This window comes from Oncorhynchus mykiss, chromosome 30 (genome assembly GCF_013265735.2).
Source record: "Oncorhynchus mykiss isolate Arlee chromosome 30, USDA_OmykA_1.1, whole genome shotgun sequence".
NCBI lineage: Eukaryota > Metazoa > Chordata > Actinopteri > Salmoniformes > Salmonidae > Oncorhynchus > Oncorhynchus mykiss.
In genome coordinates, this window is record NC_050570.1 from 901,385 (window position 1) to 917,762 (window position 16,378).

The following is a 16,378-nucleotide window of genomic DNA, read 5'->3' on the forward strand; positions in this document are numbered from 1 at the left end:
GGAATACCTGACATGATGACTCCTTGCTGTCCCCAGTCCACCTGACTGTGCTGCTGCTCCAGTTTCAACTATTCTGCCTTATTATTATTCGACCATGCTGGTCATTTATGAACATTTGAACATCTTGACCATGTTTTGTTATAATCTCCACCCGGCACAGCCAGAAGAGGACTGGCCACCCCACATAGCCTGGTTCCTCTCTAGGTTTCTTCCTAGGTTTTGGCCTTTCTAGGGAGTTTTTCCTAGCCACCGTGCTTCTTCACCTGCATTGCTTGCTGTTTGGGGTTTTAGGCTGGGTTTCTGTACAGCACTTTGAGATATCAGCTGATGTACGAAGGGCTATATAAATACATTTGATTGATTGATTGCTGTTTTCAACTCTCTAGACAGCAGGAGCGGTAGAGATACTCCTAATGATCGGCTATGAAAAGTCAACTGACATTTACTCCTGAGGTGCTGACCTGTTGCACCCTCTACAACCACTGTGATGATTATTATTTGACCATGCTGGTCATTTATGAACATTTGAACATCTTGGCCATGTTCTGTTATAATCTCCACCCGGCACAGCCAGAAGAGGACTGGCTACCCCTAGCCACCACATAGCCTGGTTCCTCTCTAGGTTTCTTCTTAGGTTTTGGCCTTTCTAGGGAGTTTTTCCTAGCCACCGTGTTTCTACACCTGCATTGATTGCTTGTTTGGGGTTGTTTGGGGTTTTCGGCTGGGTTTCTGTACAGCACTTTGAGATATCAGCTGATGTAAGAAGGGCTATATAAATATATTTGATTTGATTTGATTGAGTATAAAGTCCAATGAATTTGTTTTACTGTTTAGGTAGGGGAGTGTACATGACTCAGTATGGTCGTGTCTGTCCTAGGCCACCTGCTGTGGTAAACATGCATCAGGGTTCAGCTTCTCTATCTGAAATCCAGATACCATTGGCCGGCCAATGGCCCCTGTACATGGAAACACCAGACAGACACTACTATCCAATCAGACGAGAAAGGAAGTTCTTACATGCAGCATTTTCCCCCCGCGGTGGGCAGTTTCCCCTCGTCCTGGGGTACCGGGAGCCCGTCTTGTGACAGAGTAGGGTTGTCTCCTGACACTTTAACAGAATCCGGTGGAACGGGGAGAGCGGGGTGCTTGGCTCCGTTCAGACCGCCCTGTAGTTCTCTATGGAGATGGTCCAGCAGGTAACGCATGAACTCATGAGCATCCTGCTGCTGGTACCCCCTGGGAACAACACAGGGTCAAGGACATCAATGTTAGCCCCTGGACACAACACAGGGTCAAGGACATCAACATTAGCCCCTGGACACAACACAGGGTCAAGGACATCCACATTACCGCTCAACACAGGGTCAAGGACATCAACATTACCCCCTGGACACAACACAGGGTCAAGGACATCCACATTACCCCCTGGAAACAACACAGGGTCAAGGACATCAACATTACCCCCTGGAAACAACACGGGGTCAAGGACATCCACATTACCCCCTGGAAACAACACGGGGTCAAGGACATCCACATTACCCCCTGGAAACAACACGGGGTCAAGGACATCCACATTACCCCCTGGAAACAACACGGGGTCAAGGACATCCACATTACCCCCTGGAAACAACACGGGGTCAAGGACATCCACATTACCCCCTGGAAACAACACGGGGTCAAGGACATCAACGTTACCCCTTGGACACAACACGGGGTCAAGGACATCCACATTACCCCCTGGAAACAACACGGGGTCAAGGACATCCACATTACCCCCTGGAAACAACACGGGGTCAAGGACATCCACATTACCCCCTGGAAACAACACGGGGTCAAGGACATCAACGTTACCCCTTGGACACAACACAGGGTCAAGGACATCAACGTTAGCCCCTGGACACAACACAGGGTCAATGACATCAACATTACCCCCTGGACACAACACAGGGTCAAGGACATCAACATTACCCCCTGGACACAACACGGGGTCAAGGACATCCACATTACCCCCTGGAAACAACACGGGGTCAAGGACATCAACGTTACCGGTCAACAGTGATATGTTTTGAACATGTCTGCGACCCAAAAGTTAAGGCTGCTTTAGACATGCTGAGGGCAGATCGAGATCCAATATAAAATGATACTAACAGATCTATAATAGATGGACTGAAGGTGCCCCCCCCCACTCTTCCCTAACAGCCAATTAAAGTTCTGACGAGCGAGACAAAGTCTGAGGATATAAGGACAGTAATGTTACAAATAGGAAGCTCAGGTTTCAATAGGTGATAAGACGTCATGAAAGGATATTTGGCCTGGCAAAGCAGGCGCTGACGGAATGGGAGCTGATAGGAGGTTTTTACTCCACTGGTCTCGGGAAGAAATTACCCGTCCTCAATGTCTGAGAATAAAATTCTATCTGACACGAGACACTCAATTGTTGGTCTCATATATTACAACACTGCCACAAAGAGAGAGAAGGCGTGTTGATTTAGGATCAGGACTACACCTGTCTATTTAATCTTAACAGTTATGTTCTGAAAGGCCAAAACTGATCCTAGATCAGTCGTCTTATGTTATGATCCCAACATTAAATCGGAGGGGAAAAGCCCATTGAGCAGACATTGCTGAAATGAAGAGGTGTGTCATAGTACCTGAAGCTGGGCATGATTTTCCAGACAACGTAGAACAAAGAGTCAGGGCTGAAGGCTGTTGGGCCACCCTGCCACAGATAACACAGGGTCTTCCTCAACTCCTCCACCAAGGACCTGGGAAACAGAGATAAACATAGGACTACTGTCAATACCAGGAACCTCCAAGAGCAGAACTCCTTCAGTTAAACATCCTCTGTGCTGCTCACTAACTCTAAACCAATCAGCATATGTTTTTGTGCAACAGTATGTCCTAAATCATGATGAATGCACAAAGCAAGAATATGTTAGCTACATTAAAAAGCTGATTTAAAACATGTAGCCAAATATTATAGGGTCCCCTAAGAAACACTTATCAACACTTTGGTTCCAACCCTGTCACAATAACTCCTCCCTGGCATTTAAATTCTTTGTCATGTCAAACACTGTATTCAAAGTGCCCACATTTATATTCTAACTATAGAATGAATCATTATATTTCTATGACTAACAGTACACCCAAGAGTTTTGATCTAAATCACAAGTCAAATCGCAATTTCAACACTTGGTTAAAAACAGGCCTATAAATTGTTTGCCCATAACGTGCAGCTCTACATGCAGTGTAGAAATTCTCAAATGAGTGCAGGAAATGCAGAAACTGATGAATATAATTTTGGGTTGAAGTTGAACAGTATAAAACAATGAGAAAGGAGAAAGACCCATTGAAATCACTTACAATGTACAGTACCAGTCAAAAGTCTGGACACCTACTCATAAGTCCCCCCCCTCCACTATTTTCTACATTGTAGAATAGTGAAGCCACCAAAACTAGCTTTGCACACTTGGCATTCTCTCAACCAGCTTCACGAGGTAGTCACCTGGAATGCATTTCAAATAACAGGTGTGCCTTTTTAAAAGTTAATTTGTAGAATTAATTTCCTTCTTAATGCGTTTGAGCCAATCAGTTGTGTTGTGACACGGTAGGAGTGGTATACAGAAGATAAGCAAATAAGGCTAAAGACCAAGCCCAAGAAACACGAGAAATGGACATTAGATATGTAGGAACTCCTTCAAGATTCTTGGAAAAGCATTGTAGGTGAAGCTGGTTGAGAGAATGCCAAGTGTGCAAAGCTGTCATCAAGGCAAAGGGTGGCTACTTTGAAGAATCTAAAATATATTTTAGATTTGTTTAACACTTTTTTGGTTACTACATGATTCCATATGTGTTATTTCATAGTTTTGATGTCTTAAATAAAAGCCCTGGAACGAGTAGGTTTGTCCAAACGTTTGACTGGTGCTGTATGTGTTGCCACCCTAGTGCCATGCACTCCTCATAAAGCACATTAACTTATATTATTCAAAAACATAAAATAATGTGAAGTGTATTTTTATACCGTGATATGATATTTGGTCCATATCGCCCAGCCCTATGGTGTATTTTTATACCGTGATATGATATTTGGTCCATATCGCCCAGCCCTATGGTGTATTTTTATACCGTGATATGATATTTGGTCCATATCGCCCAGCCCTATGGTGTATTTTTATACCGTGATATGATATTTGGTCCATATCGCCCAGCCCTATGGTGTATTTTTATACCGTGATATGATATTTGGTCCATATCGCCCAGCCCTATGGTGTATTTTTATACCGTAATATGATATTTGGTCCATATCGCCCAGCCCAGGGTAGATTAAGGCTTTGGCGGGTAGGAAGTCCATTTAACCAGCCACAATGACAGACGGTCAGGGGACAACAGTGGGAGCATTTAACCAGCCACGTTGGCAGATGGTCAGGGGACAACAGTGGGAACATTGAACCAGCCACATTGGCAGGCGGTCAGGGGACAACAGTGGGAGCATTTAAACAGCCACGTTGGCAGATGGTCAGGGGACAACAGTGGGAGCATTTAACCAGCCACGATGGCAGATGGTCAGGGGACAACAGTGGGAGCATTTAACCAGCCACGTTGGCAGACGGTCAGGGGACAACAGTGGGAGCATTTCACCAGCCACGTTGGCAGGCGGTCAGGGGACAACAGTAAGAGCATTTAAACAGCCACGTTGGCAGATGGTCAGGGGACAACAGTGGGAGCATTTAACCAGCCACGATGGCAGATGGTCAGGGGACAACAGTGGGAGCATTTAACCAGCCACGATGGCAGATGGTCAGGGGGCAACAGTGGGAGCATTTCACCAGCCACGATGGCAGATGGTCAGGGGACAACAGTGGGAGCATTTAACCAGCCACAATGGCAGATGGTCAGGGGACAACAGTGGGAGCATTTAACCAGCCACAATGGCAGATGGTCAGGGGACAACAGTGGGAGCATTTAACCAGCCACGATGGCAGATGGTCAGGGGACAACAGTGGGAGCATTTAAAACAGCCACGATGGCAGATGGTCAGGGGACAACAGTGGGAGCATTTAACCAGCCACGATGGAAGATGGTCAGGGGACAACAGTGGGAGCATTTCACCAGCCACGATGGCAGACGGTCAGGGGACAACAGTGGGAGCATTTAACCAGCCACGTTGGCAGATGGTCAGGGGACAACAGTGGGAGCATTTCACCAGCCACGATGGCAGATGGTCAGGGGACAACAGTGGGAGCATTTCACCAGCCACGATGGCAGATGGTCAGGGGACAACAGTGGGAGCATTTCACCAGCCACGATGGCAGATGGTCAGGGGACAACAGTGGGAGCATTTCACCAGCCACGATGGCAGATGGTCAGGGGACAACAGTGGGAGCATTTCACCAGCCACGATGGCAGATGGTCAGGGGACAACAGTGGGAGCATTTAACCAGCCACGATGGCAGATGGTCAGGGGACAACAGTGGGAGCATTTCACCAGCCACGATGGCAGATGGTCAGGGGACAACAGTGGGAGCATTTCACCAGCCACGATGGCAGATGGTCAGGGGACAACAGTGGGAGCATTTCACCAGCCACGATGGCAGATGGTCAGGGGACAACAGTGGGAGCATTTCACCAGCCACGATGGCAGATGGTCAGGGGACAACAGTGGGAGCATTTCACCAGCCACATTGGCAGACGGTCAGGGGACAACAGTGGGAGCATTTCACCAGCCACGTTGGCAGGCGGTCAGGGGACAACAGTAAGAGCATTTAAACAGCCACGTTGGCAGATGGTCAGGGGACAACAGTGGGAGCATTTAACCAGCCACGATGGCAGATGGTCAGGGGACAACAGTGGGAGCATTTAACCAGCCACGATGGCAGATGGTCAGGGGGCAACAGTGGGAGCATTTCACCAGCCACGATGGCAGATGGTCAGGGGACAACAGTGGGAGCATTTAACCAGCCACAATGGCAGATGGTCAGGGGACAACAGTGGGAGCATTTAACCAGCCACAATGGCAGATGGTCAGGGGACAACAGTGGGAGCATTTCACCAGCCACGTTGGCAGGCGGTCAGGGGACAACAGTGGGAGCATTTCACCAGCCACATTGGCAGATGGTCAGGGGACAACAGTGGGAGCATTTCACCAGCCACGATGGCAGATGGTCAGGGGACAACAGTGGGAGCATTTCACGAGCCACGTTGGCAGGCGGTCAGGGGACAACAGTAAGAGCATTTAAACAGCCACGTTGGCAGATGGTCAGGGGACAACAGTGGGAGCATTTAACCAGCCACGATGGCAGATGGTCAGGGGACAACAGTGGGAGCATTTAACCAGCCACGATGGCAGATGGTCAGGGGGCAACAGTGGGAGCATTTAACCAGCCACAATGGCAGATGGTCAGGGGACAACAGTGGGAGCATTTAACCAGCCACGATGGCAGATGGTCAGGGGACAACAGTGGGAGCATTTAAAACAGCCACGATGGCAGATGGTCAGGGGACAACAGTGGGAGCATTTAACCAGCCACGATGGAAGATGGTCAGGGGACAACAGTGGGAGCATTTCACCAGCCACAATGGCAGATGGTCAGGGGACAACAGTGGTAGCATTTAACCAGCCACGATGGCAGATGGTCAGGGGACAACAGTGGGAGCATTTAACCAGCCACGATGGCAGATGGTCAGGGGACAACAGTGGGAGCATTTAACCAGCCACGTTGGCAGATGGTCAGGGGACAACAGTGGGAGCATTTAACCAGCCACGATGGCAGACGGTCAGGGGACAACAGTGGGAGCATTTAACCAGCCACGTTGGCAGACGGTCAGGGGACAACAGTGGGAGCATTTAACCAGCCACGTTGGCAGATGGTCAGGGGACAACAGTGGGAGCATTTAACCAGCCACGTTGGCAGATGGTCAGGGGACAACAGTGGGAGCATTTAACCAGCCATGATGGAAGATGGTCAGGGGACAACAGTGGGAGCATTTCACCAGCCACGATGGCAGATGGTCAGGGGACAACAGTGGGAGCATTTCACCAGCCACGATGGCAGATGGTCAGGGGACAACAGTGGGAGCATTTCACCAGCCACGATGGCAGATGGTCAGGGGACAACAGTGGGAGCATTTCACCAGCCACGATGGCAGATGGTCAGGGGACAACAGTGGGAGCATTTCACCAGCCACGATGGCAGATGGTCAGGGGACAACAGTGGGAGCATTTCACCAGCCACATTGGCAGATGGTCAGGGGACAACAGTGGGAGCATTTAACCAGCCACAATGGCAGATGGTCAGGGGACAACAGTGGGAGCATTTCACCAGCCACGTTGGCAGGCGGTCAGGGGACAACAGTGGGAGCATTTCACCAGCCACATTGGCAGATGGTCAGGGGACAACAGTGGGAGCATTTAACCAGCCACGATGGCAGATGGTCAGGGGACAACAGTGGGAGCATTTAACCAGCCACAATGGCAGATGGTCAGGGGACAACAGTGGGAGCATTTAACCAGCCACGATGGCAGATGGTCAGGGGACAACAGTGGGAGCATTTAAAACAGCCACGATGGCAGATGGTCAGGGGACAACAGTGGGAGCATTTAACCAGCCACGATGGAAGATGGTCAGGGGACAACAGTGGGAGCATTTCACCAGCCACAATGGCAGATGGTCAGGGGACAACAGTGGTAGCATTTAACCAGCCACGATGGCAGACGGTCAGGGGACAACAGTGGGAGCATTTAACCAGCCACGATGGCAGATGGTCAGGGGACAACAGTGGGAGCATTTAACCAGCCACGTTGGCAGATGGTCAGGGGACAACAGTGGGAGCATTTAACCAGCCACGATGGCAGACGGTCAGGGGACAACAGTGGGAGCATTTAACCAGCCACGTTGGCAGACGGTCAGGGGACAACAGTGGGAGCATTTAACCAGCCACGTTGGCAGATGGTCAGGGGACAACAGTGGGAGCATTTAACCAGCCACGTTGGCAGATGGTCAGGGGACAACAGTGGGAGCATTTAACCAGCCATGATGGAAGATGGTCAGGGGACAACAGTGGGAGCATTTCACCAGCCACGATGGCAGATGGTCAGGGGACAACAGTGGGAGCATTTCACCAGCCACGATGGCAGATGGTCAGGGGACAACAGTGGGAGCATTTCACCAGCCACGATGGCAGATGGTCAGGGGACAACAGTGGGAGCATTTCACCAGCCACGATGGCAGATGGTCAGGGGACAACAGTGGGAGCATTTCACCAGCCACATTGGCAGATGGTCAGGGGACAACAGTGGGAGCATTTAACCAGCCACAATGGCAGATGGTCAGGGGACAACAGTGGGAGCATTTCACCAGCCACGTTGGCAGGCGGTCAGGGGACAACAGTGGGAGCATTTCACCAGCCACATTGGCAGATGGTCAGGGGACAACAGTGGGAGCATTTAACCAGCCACGATGGCAGATGGTCAGGGGACAACAGTGGGAACATTTAACCAGCCACGATGGCAGATGGTCAGGGGACAACAGTGGGAGCATTTCACCAGCCACGATGGCAGATGGTCAGGGGACAACAGTGGGAGCATTTCACCAGCCACATTGGCAGATGGTCAGGGGACAACAGTGGGAGCATTTAACCAGCCACAATGGCAGATGGTCAGGGGACAACAGTGGGAGCATTTCACCAGCCACGATGGCAGATGGTCAGGGGACAACAGTGGGAGCATTTCACCAGCCACGTTGGCAGGCGGTCAGGGGACAACAGTGGGAGCATTTCACCAGCCACATTGGCAGATGGTCAGGGGACAACAGTGGGAGCATTTCACCAGCCACGATGGCAGATGGTCAGGGGACAACAGTGGGAGCATTTCACCAGCCACATTGGCAGATGGTCAGGGGACAACAGTGGGAGCATTTAACCAGCCACAATGGCAGATGGTCAGGGGACAACAGTGGGAGCATTTCACCAGCCACGATGGCAGATGGTCAGGGGACAACAGTGGGAGCATTTCACCAGCCACGTTGGCAGGCGGTCAGGGGACAACAGTGGGAGCATTTCACCAGCCACATTGGCAGATGGTCAGGGGACAACAGTGGGAGCATTTAACCAGCCACGATGGCAGATGGTCAGGGGACAACAGTGGGAGCATTTAACCAGCCACGTTGGCAGATGGTCAGGGGACAACAGTGGGAGCATTTCACCAGCCACGATGGCAGATGGTCAGGGGACAACAGTGGGAGCATTTAACCAGCCACAATGGCAGACGGTCAGGGGACAACAGTGGGAGCATTTCACCAGCCACATTGGCAGATGGTCAGGGGACAACAGTGGGAGCATTTAACCAGCCACGATGGCAGATGGTCAGGGGACAACAGTGGGAGCATTTAACCAGCCACGTTGGCAGATGGTCAGGGGACAACAGTGGGAGCATTTAACCAGCCACGATGGCAGATGGTCAGGGGGCAACAGTGGGAGCATTTCACCAGCCACGATGGCAGATGGTCAGGGGACAACAGTGGGAGCATTTCACCAGCCACGATGGCAGATGGTCAGGGGGCAACAGTGGGAGCATTTAACCAGCCACGTTGGCAGATGGTCAGGGGACAACAGTGGGAGCATTTAACCAGCCACGTTGGCAGATGGTCAGGGGACAACAGTGGGAGCATTTAACCAGCCACGTTGGCAGATGGTCAGGGGGCAACAGTGGGAGCATTTCACCAGCCACGATGGCAGATGGTCAGGGGACAACAGTGGGAGCATTTCACCAGCCACGATGGCAGATGGTCAGGGGACAACAGTGGGAGCATTTAACCAGCCACGTTGGCAGATGGTCAGGGGACAACAGTGGGAGCATTTAACCAGCCACGATGGCAGATGGTCAGGGGACAACAGTGGGAGCATTTAAACAGCCACAATGGCAGATGGTCAGGGGACAACAGTGGGAGCATTTAACCAGCCACGATGGCAGATGGTCAGGGGACAACAGTGGGAGCATTTCACTCGTATTTGTGAATAAAATAGTCAAGTATGATCACGTATAGCAAAATAAATGCTGCAGTAGCTGTTTTCAAAGTATTTCTGCCATTTTGTTAAATAGCTGGTAAATGAACGGCACAAAAAACTATATCCCACCTCGCGCTGCAACACAGCCTGGCTGGGTGCCGAGTGAGACATTCATTTTTAGAAGGCATAAAAGTTGGGTCTAATTTACTCACAAACTAAAGTCTACAAAAGTGAGACTGTCCTCGTGTTTCTTGGCTACTTAGATTTTGTTCACAAGCTAGGTTTCTTTTCAATGTCTGAATATCGAGGGAAGAGAGCAGCTACTGGTCAGCTACACCCTGACTCCAGTGGTTAAAATAAATGGAGCAATAGACCACATTACTTCTTACTAGGATTTTGTTTGTTTTACAAACAAAGCCTGCTCAAGTGTTACGGTTTTTGGTGTAAATGTTTTATATTGGCTGGTAAAAATCTGCGTGGCTGGTAGATCTGCCACAGTGGCTGGTGGACCAAAAATGTAGCTTCAGGCCCTGCAAACACACACACACACACGTAAGACCTTACACACTGGTGTCCCCCTGGCTGCGGGTGTGGTACATCCGTCGTCCTGCAGTCTTCCCGCTCCGCAGCGCCACCGCTGGCAGCTCCATGAAATAACAGCTGAACTGCTGGATGTTGCTGGAATAGAAACAGCTTCTTAACACCTTAACACCCAGCCTCTTCCTCCCCCCCCCCCCGCAGCCCAGCCTCTTTCCCCCAGCCCAGCCTCTTCCCCCCCAGCCCAGCCCCTTTCCAGCCCAGCCTCTTTCCCCAGCCCTGCCTCTTTTCCCCCTAGCCCAGCCCAGCCTCTTTCCCCCCCAGCCCAGCCCCTTTCCAGCCCAGCCTCTTTCCCCCAGCCCAGCCCAGCCTCTTTTCCCCCAGCCCAGCCCCTTTCCAGCCCAGCCTCTTTCCCCCCCAGCCCAGCCCCTTTCCAGCCCAGCCTCTTTCCCCCAGCCCTGCCTCTTTTCCCCCCAGCCCAGCCCAGCCTCTTTCCCCCCCAGCCCAGCCCCTTTCCAGCCCAGCCCCTTTCCAGCCCAGCCTCTTTCCCCCCCAGCCCAGCCCCTTTCCAGCCCAGCCTCTTTCCCCCAGCCCTGCCTCTTTTCCCCCCAGCCCAGCCCAGCCTCTTTCCCCCCCAGCCCAGCCCCTTTCCAGCCCAGCCCCTTTCCAGCCCAGCCTCTTTCCCCCCCAGCCCAGCCCCTTTCCAGCCCAGCCTCTTTCCCTCAGCCCTGCCTCTTTTCCCCCCAGCCCAGCCCAGCCTCTTTCCCCCCCAGCCCAGCCCCTTTCCAGCCCAGCCTCTTTTCCCCCCAGCCCAGCCCAGCCTCTTTCCCCCCCAGCCCAGCCCCTTTCCAGCCCAGCCTCTTTCCCCCCCAGCCCAGCCCCTTTCCAGCCCAGCCTCTTTCCCCCAGCCCTGCCTCTTTTCCCCCCAGCCCAGCCCAGCCTCTTTTCCCCCCAGCCCAGCCCAGCCTCTTTCCCCCCCAGCCCAGCCCCTTTCCAGCCCAGCCTCTTTCCCCCCCAGCCCAGCCCCTTTCCAGCCCAGCCTCTTTCCCTCAGCCCTGCCTCTTTCCCCCCCAGCCCAGCCCAGCCCCTTTCCAGCCCAGCCTCTTTCCCCCAGCCCTGCCTCTTTTCCCCCCAGCCCAGCCCAGCCTCTTTCCCCCCCAGCCCAGCCCCTTTCCAGCCCAGCCTCTTTCCCCCCCAGCCCAGCCCCTTTCCAGCCCAGCCTCTTTCCCCCAGCCCAGCCCAGCCTCTTTTCCCCCAGCCCAGCCCCTTTCCAGCCCAGCCTCTTTCCCCCCCAGCCCAGCCCCTTTCCAGCCCGGCCTCTTTCCCCCAGCCCTGCCTCTTTTCCCCCCAGCCCAGCCCAGCCTCTTTCCCCCCCAGCCCAGCCCCTTTCCAGCCCAGCCTCTTTCCAGCCCAGCCTCTTTCCCCCCCAGCCCAGCCCCTTTCCAGCCCAGCCTCTTTTCCCCAGCCCTGCCTCTTTTCCCCCCAGCCCAGCCCAGCCTCTTTTCCCCCCAGCCCAGCCCAGCCCCTTTCCAGCCCAGCCTCTTTCCCCACCAGCCCAGCCCCTTTCCAGCCTCTTTCCCCCCCAGCCCAGCCCCTTTCCAGCCCAGCCTCTTTCCTACAGGCCTGCCTCTTTTCCCCCCAGCCCAGCCCAGCCTCTTTTCCCCCCAGCCCAGCCCCTTTCCAGCCCAGCCTCTTTTCCCCCCAGCCCAGCCCAGCCTCTTTCCCCCCCAGCCCAGCCCCTTTCCAGCCCAGCCTCTTTCCCCCCCAGCCCAGCCCCTTTCCAGCCCAGCCTCTTTCCCCCAGCCCTGCCTCTTTTCCCCCCAGCCCAGCCCAGCCTCTTCCCCCCCCAGCCCAGCCCCTTTCCAGCCCAGCCTCTTTCCCCCAGCCCTGCCTCTTTTCCCCCCAGCCCAGCCCAGCCCCTTTCCAGCCCAGCCCCTTTCCAGCCCAGCCTCTTTCCCCCCCAGCCCAGCGTCTTTCCCCCCAGCCCAGCCCAGCCTCTTTTCCCCCAGCCCAGCCCAGCCTCTTTTCCCCCAGCCCAGCCCAGCCTCTTTTCCCCCAGCCCAGCCCAGCCTCTTTTCCCCCAGCCCAGCCTCTTTTCCCCCAGCCCAGCCCCTTTCCAGCCCAGCCTCTTTCCCCCCCAGCCCAGCCCCTTTCCAGCCCGGCGTCTTTCCCCCAGCCCTGCCTCTTTTCCCCCCAGCCCAGCCCAGCCTCTTTCCCCCCCAGCCCAGCCCCTTTCCAGCCCAGCCTCTTTCCCCCCCAGCCCAGCCCCTTTCCAGCCCAGCCTCTTTCCCCCAGCCCTGCCCCTTTTCCCCCCAGCCCAGCCCCTTTTCCCCCCAGCCCAGCCCAGCCCCTTTCCAGCCCAGCCTCTTTTCCCCCCAGCCCAGCCCAGCCTCTTTCCCCCCCAGCCCAGCCCCTTTCCAGCCCAGCCTCTTTCCCCCAGCCCTGCCTCTTTTCCCCCCAGCCCAGCCCAGCCTCTTTCCCCCCAGCCCAGCCCAGCCTCTTTCCCCCCCAGCCCAGCCCCTTTCCAGCCCAGCCTCTTTCCCCCAGCCCTGCCTCTTTTCCCCCCAGCCCAGCCCAGCCCCTTTCCCCCCCAGCCCAGCCCCTTTCCAGCCCAGCCTCTTTCCCCCAGCCCAGCCCAGCCCAGCCCCTTTCCAGCCCAGCCTCTTTCCCCCAGCCCTGCCTCTTTTCCCTCCAGCCCAGCCCAGCCTCTTTCCCCCCCAGCCCAGCCCCATTCCAGCCCAGCCTCTTTCCCCCCCAGCCCAGCCCCTTTCCAGCCCAGCCTCTTTCCCCCCAGCCCAGCCCAGCCCCTTTCCAGCCCAGCCTCTTTTCCCCCCAGCCCAGCCCAGCGTCTTTCCCCCCCAGCCCAGCCCCTTTCCAGCCCAGCCTCTTTTCCCCCAGCCCTGCCTCTTTTCCCCCCAGCCCTGCCTCTTTTCCCCCCAGCCCAGCCTCTTTTCCCCCCAGCCCAGCCTCTTTTCCCCCCAGCCCAGCCTCTTTCCAGCCCAACCCCATTCCAGCCCAGCCTCTTTCCCCCAGCCCTGCCTCTTTTCCCCCCAGCCCAGCCCAGCCTCTTTCCCCCCCAGCCCAGCCCCTTTCCAGCCCAGCCCCTTTCCAGCCCAGCCTCTTTCCCCCAGCCCTGCCTCTTTTCCCCCCAGCCCAGCCCAGCCCAGCCCAGCCCAGCCTCTTTCCCCCCCAGCCCAGCCTCTTTCCCCCAGCCCTGTCTCTTTTCCCCCCAGCCCAGCCTCTTTCCCCCCCAGCCCAGCCCCTTTCCAGCCCAGCCCCTTTCCAGCCCAGCCCAGCCTCATTCCCCCCCAGCCCAGCCCCTTTCCAGCCCAGCCTCTTTCCCCCAGCCCTGCCTCTTTTCCCCCCAGCCCAGCCCAGCCCCTTTCCCCCCCAGCCCAGCCCCTTTCCAGCCCAGCCTCTTTCCCCCAGCCCTGCCTCTTTTCCCCCAGCCCTGCCTCTTTTCCCCCCAGCCCAGCCCAGCCTCTTTTCCCCCCAGCCCAGCCCAGCCTCTTTTCCCCCCAGCCCAGCCCAGCCTCTTTCCCCCCCAGCCCAGCCCAGCCTCTTTCCCCCCCAGCCCAGCCTCTTTCCCCCCCAGCCCAGCCCCTTTCCAGCCCAGCCCCTTTCCCCCAGCCCTGCCTCTTTTCCCCCCAGCCCAGCCTCTTTCCCCCCCAACCCAGCCCCTTTCCAGCCCAGCCTCTTTCCCCCCCAGCCCAGCCCCTTTCCAGCCCAGACTCTTTCCCCCCCAGCCCAGCCCTTTTCCAGCCCTGCCTCTTTCCCCCCCAGCCCAGCCCTTTTCCAGCCCAGCCTCTTTTCCCCCCAGCCCAGCCCAGCCTCTTTCCCCCCCAGCCCAGCCCAGCCTCTTTCCCCCCCAGCCCAGCCCCTTTCCAGCCCAGCCTCTTTCCCCCAGCCCTGCCTCTTTTCCCCCCAGCCCAGCCCAGCCTCTTTCCCCCCAGCCCAGCCCAGCCCCTTTCCAGCCCAGCCTCTTTCCCCCAGCCCAGCCCAGCCTCTTTCCCCCCCAGCCCAGCCCCTTTCCAGCCCAGCCTCTTTCCCCCAGCCCTGCCTCTTTTCCCCCCAGCCCAGCCCAGCCGCTTTCCAGCCCAGCCTCTTTCCCCCCCAGCCCAGCCCCTTTCCCCCCCAGCCCAGCCCCTTTCCAGCACAGCCTCTTTTCCCCCCAGCCCAGCCCAGCCTCTTTCCCCCCCAGCCCAGCCTCTTTCCCCCCCAGCCCCTTTCCAGCCCAGCCTCTTTCCCCCAGCCCTGCCTCTTTTCCCCCCAGCCCAGCCCAGCCTCTTTCCCCCCAGCCCAGCCCAGCCTCTTTCCCCCCAGCCCAGCCCAGCCCAGCCCAGCCTCTTTCCCCCCCAGCCCAGCCCCTTTCCAGCCCAGCCTCTTTCCCCCAGCCCAGCCTCTTTCCCCCCAGCCCAGCCCAGCCTCTTTTCCCCCAGCCCAGCCTCTTTTCCCCCAGCCCAGCCCCTTTCCAGCCCAGCCTCTTTCCCCCCCAGCCCAGCCCCTTTCCAGCCCAGCCTCTTTCCCCCAGCCCTGCCCCTTTTCCCCCCAGCCCAGCCCAGCCCCTTTCCAGCCCAGCCTCTTTTCCCCCCAGCCCAGCCCAGCCTCTTTCCCCCCCAGCCCAGCCCCTTTCCAGCCCAGCCCAGCCCCTTTCCAGCCCAGCCCAGCCTCTTTCCCCCCCTTTCCAGCCCCTTTCCAGCCCAGCCTCTTTCCCCCAGCCCTGCCTCTTTTCCCCCCAGCCCAGCCTCTTTCCCCCCAGCCCAGCCTCTTTCCCCCCCAGCCCAGCCTCTTTCCCCCCCAGCCCAGCCTCTTTCCCCCAGCCCTGCCTCTTTTCCCTCCAGCCCAGCCCAGCCTCTTTCCCCCCCAGCCCAGCCTCTTTCCCCCCCAGCCCAGCCTCTTTCCAGCCCAGCTTCTTTCCCCCCCAGCCCAGCCCCTTTCCAGCCCAGCCTCTTTCCAGCCCAGCCCAGCCTCTTTCCCCCCCAGCCCAGCCCCTTTCCAGCCCAGCCTCTTTCCCCCAGCCCTGCCTCTTTTCCCCCAGCCCTGCCTCTTTTCCCCCCAGCCCAGCCTCTTTTCCCCCCAGCCCAGCCTCTTTTCCCCCCAGCCCAGCCTCTTTTCCCCCCAGCCCAGCCTCTTTTCCCCCCAGCCCAGCCCCTTTCCAGCCCAACCCCATTCCAGCCCAGCCTCTTTCCCCCAGCCCTGCCTCTTTTCCCCCCAGCCCAGCCCAGCCCAGCCCAGCCTCTTTCCCCCCCAGCCCAGCCCCTTTCCAGCCCAGCCTCTTTCCCCCAGCCCTGCCTCTTTTCCCCCCAGCCCAGCCCAGCCTCTTTCCCCCTCAGCCCAGCCTCTTTCCCCCAGCCCTGTCTCTTTTCCCCCCAGCCCAGCCCAGCCTCTTTCCCCCCCAGCCCAGCCCCTTTCCAGCCCAGCCCCTTTCCAGCCCAGCCCAGCCTCATTCCCCCCCAGCCCAGCCCCTTTCCAGCCCAGCCTCTTTCCCCCAGCCCAGCCTCTTTCCAGCCCAGCCTCTTTCCCCCAGCCCTGCCTCTTTTCCCCCCAGCCCAGCCCAGCCTCTTTCCCCCCCAGCCCAGCCCCTTTCCAGCCCAGCCCCTTTCCAGCCCAGCCTCTTTCCCCCAGCCCTGCCTCTTTTCCCCCCAGCCCAGCCCAGCCCAGCCCAGCCTCTTTCCCCCCCAGCCCAGCCTCTTTCCCCCAGCCCTGTCTCTTTTCCCCCAGCCCTGTCTCTTTTCCCCCCAGCCCAGCCTCTTTCCCCCCCAGCCCAGCCCCTTTCCAGCCCAGCCCCTTTCCAGCCCAGCCCAGCCTCATTCCCCCCCAGCCCAGCCCCTTTCCAGCC

General features: G+C 56.9%; 1 protein-coding gene across 2 annotated transcripts in view; it reads right to left on the bottom strand.

The window, feature by feature from the left end:
• Nucleotides 1-16,378, bottom strand: part of usp3 (ubiquitin specific peptidase 3) — a 48,314-nt gene that overhangs the window by 15,430 nt on the left and 16,506 nt on the right. For both annotated transcript variants that reach the window (XM_036968742.1, XM_036968743.1), the window contains exons 7-9: nt 10,567-10,680; nt 2,652-2,765; nt 1,018-1,236 (exon numbers count right to left, since the gene is read on the bottom strand). In XM_036968742.1, the coding sequence (XP_036824637.1) occupies nt 1,018-1,236; nt 2,652-2,765; nt 10,567-10,680 (447 nt within the window). The remainder of the gene's footprint in view (nt 1-1,017; nt 1,237-2,651; nt 2,766-10,566; nt 10,681-16,378) is intronic.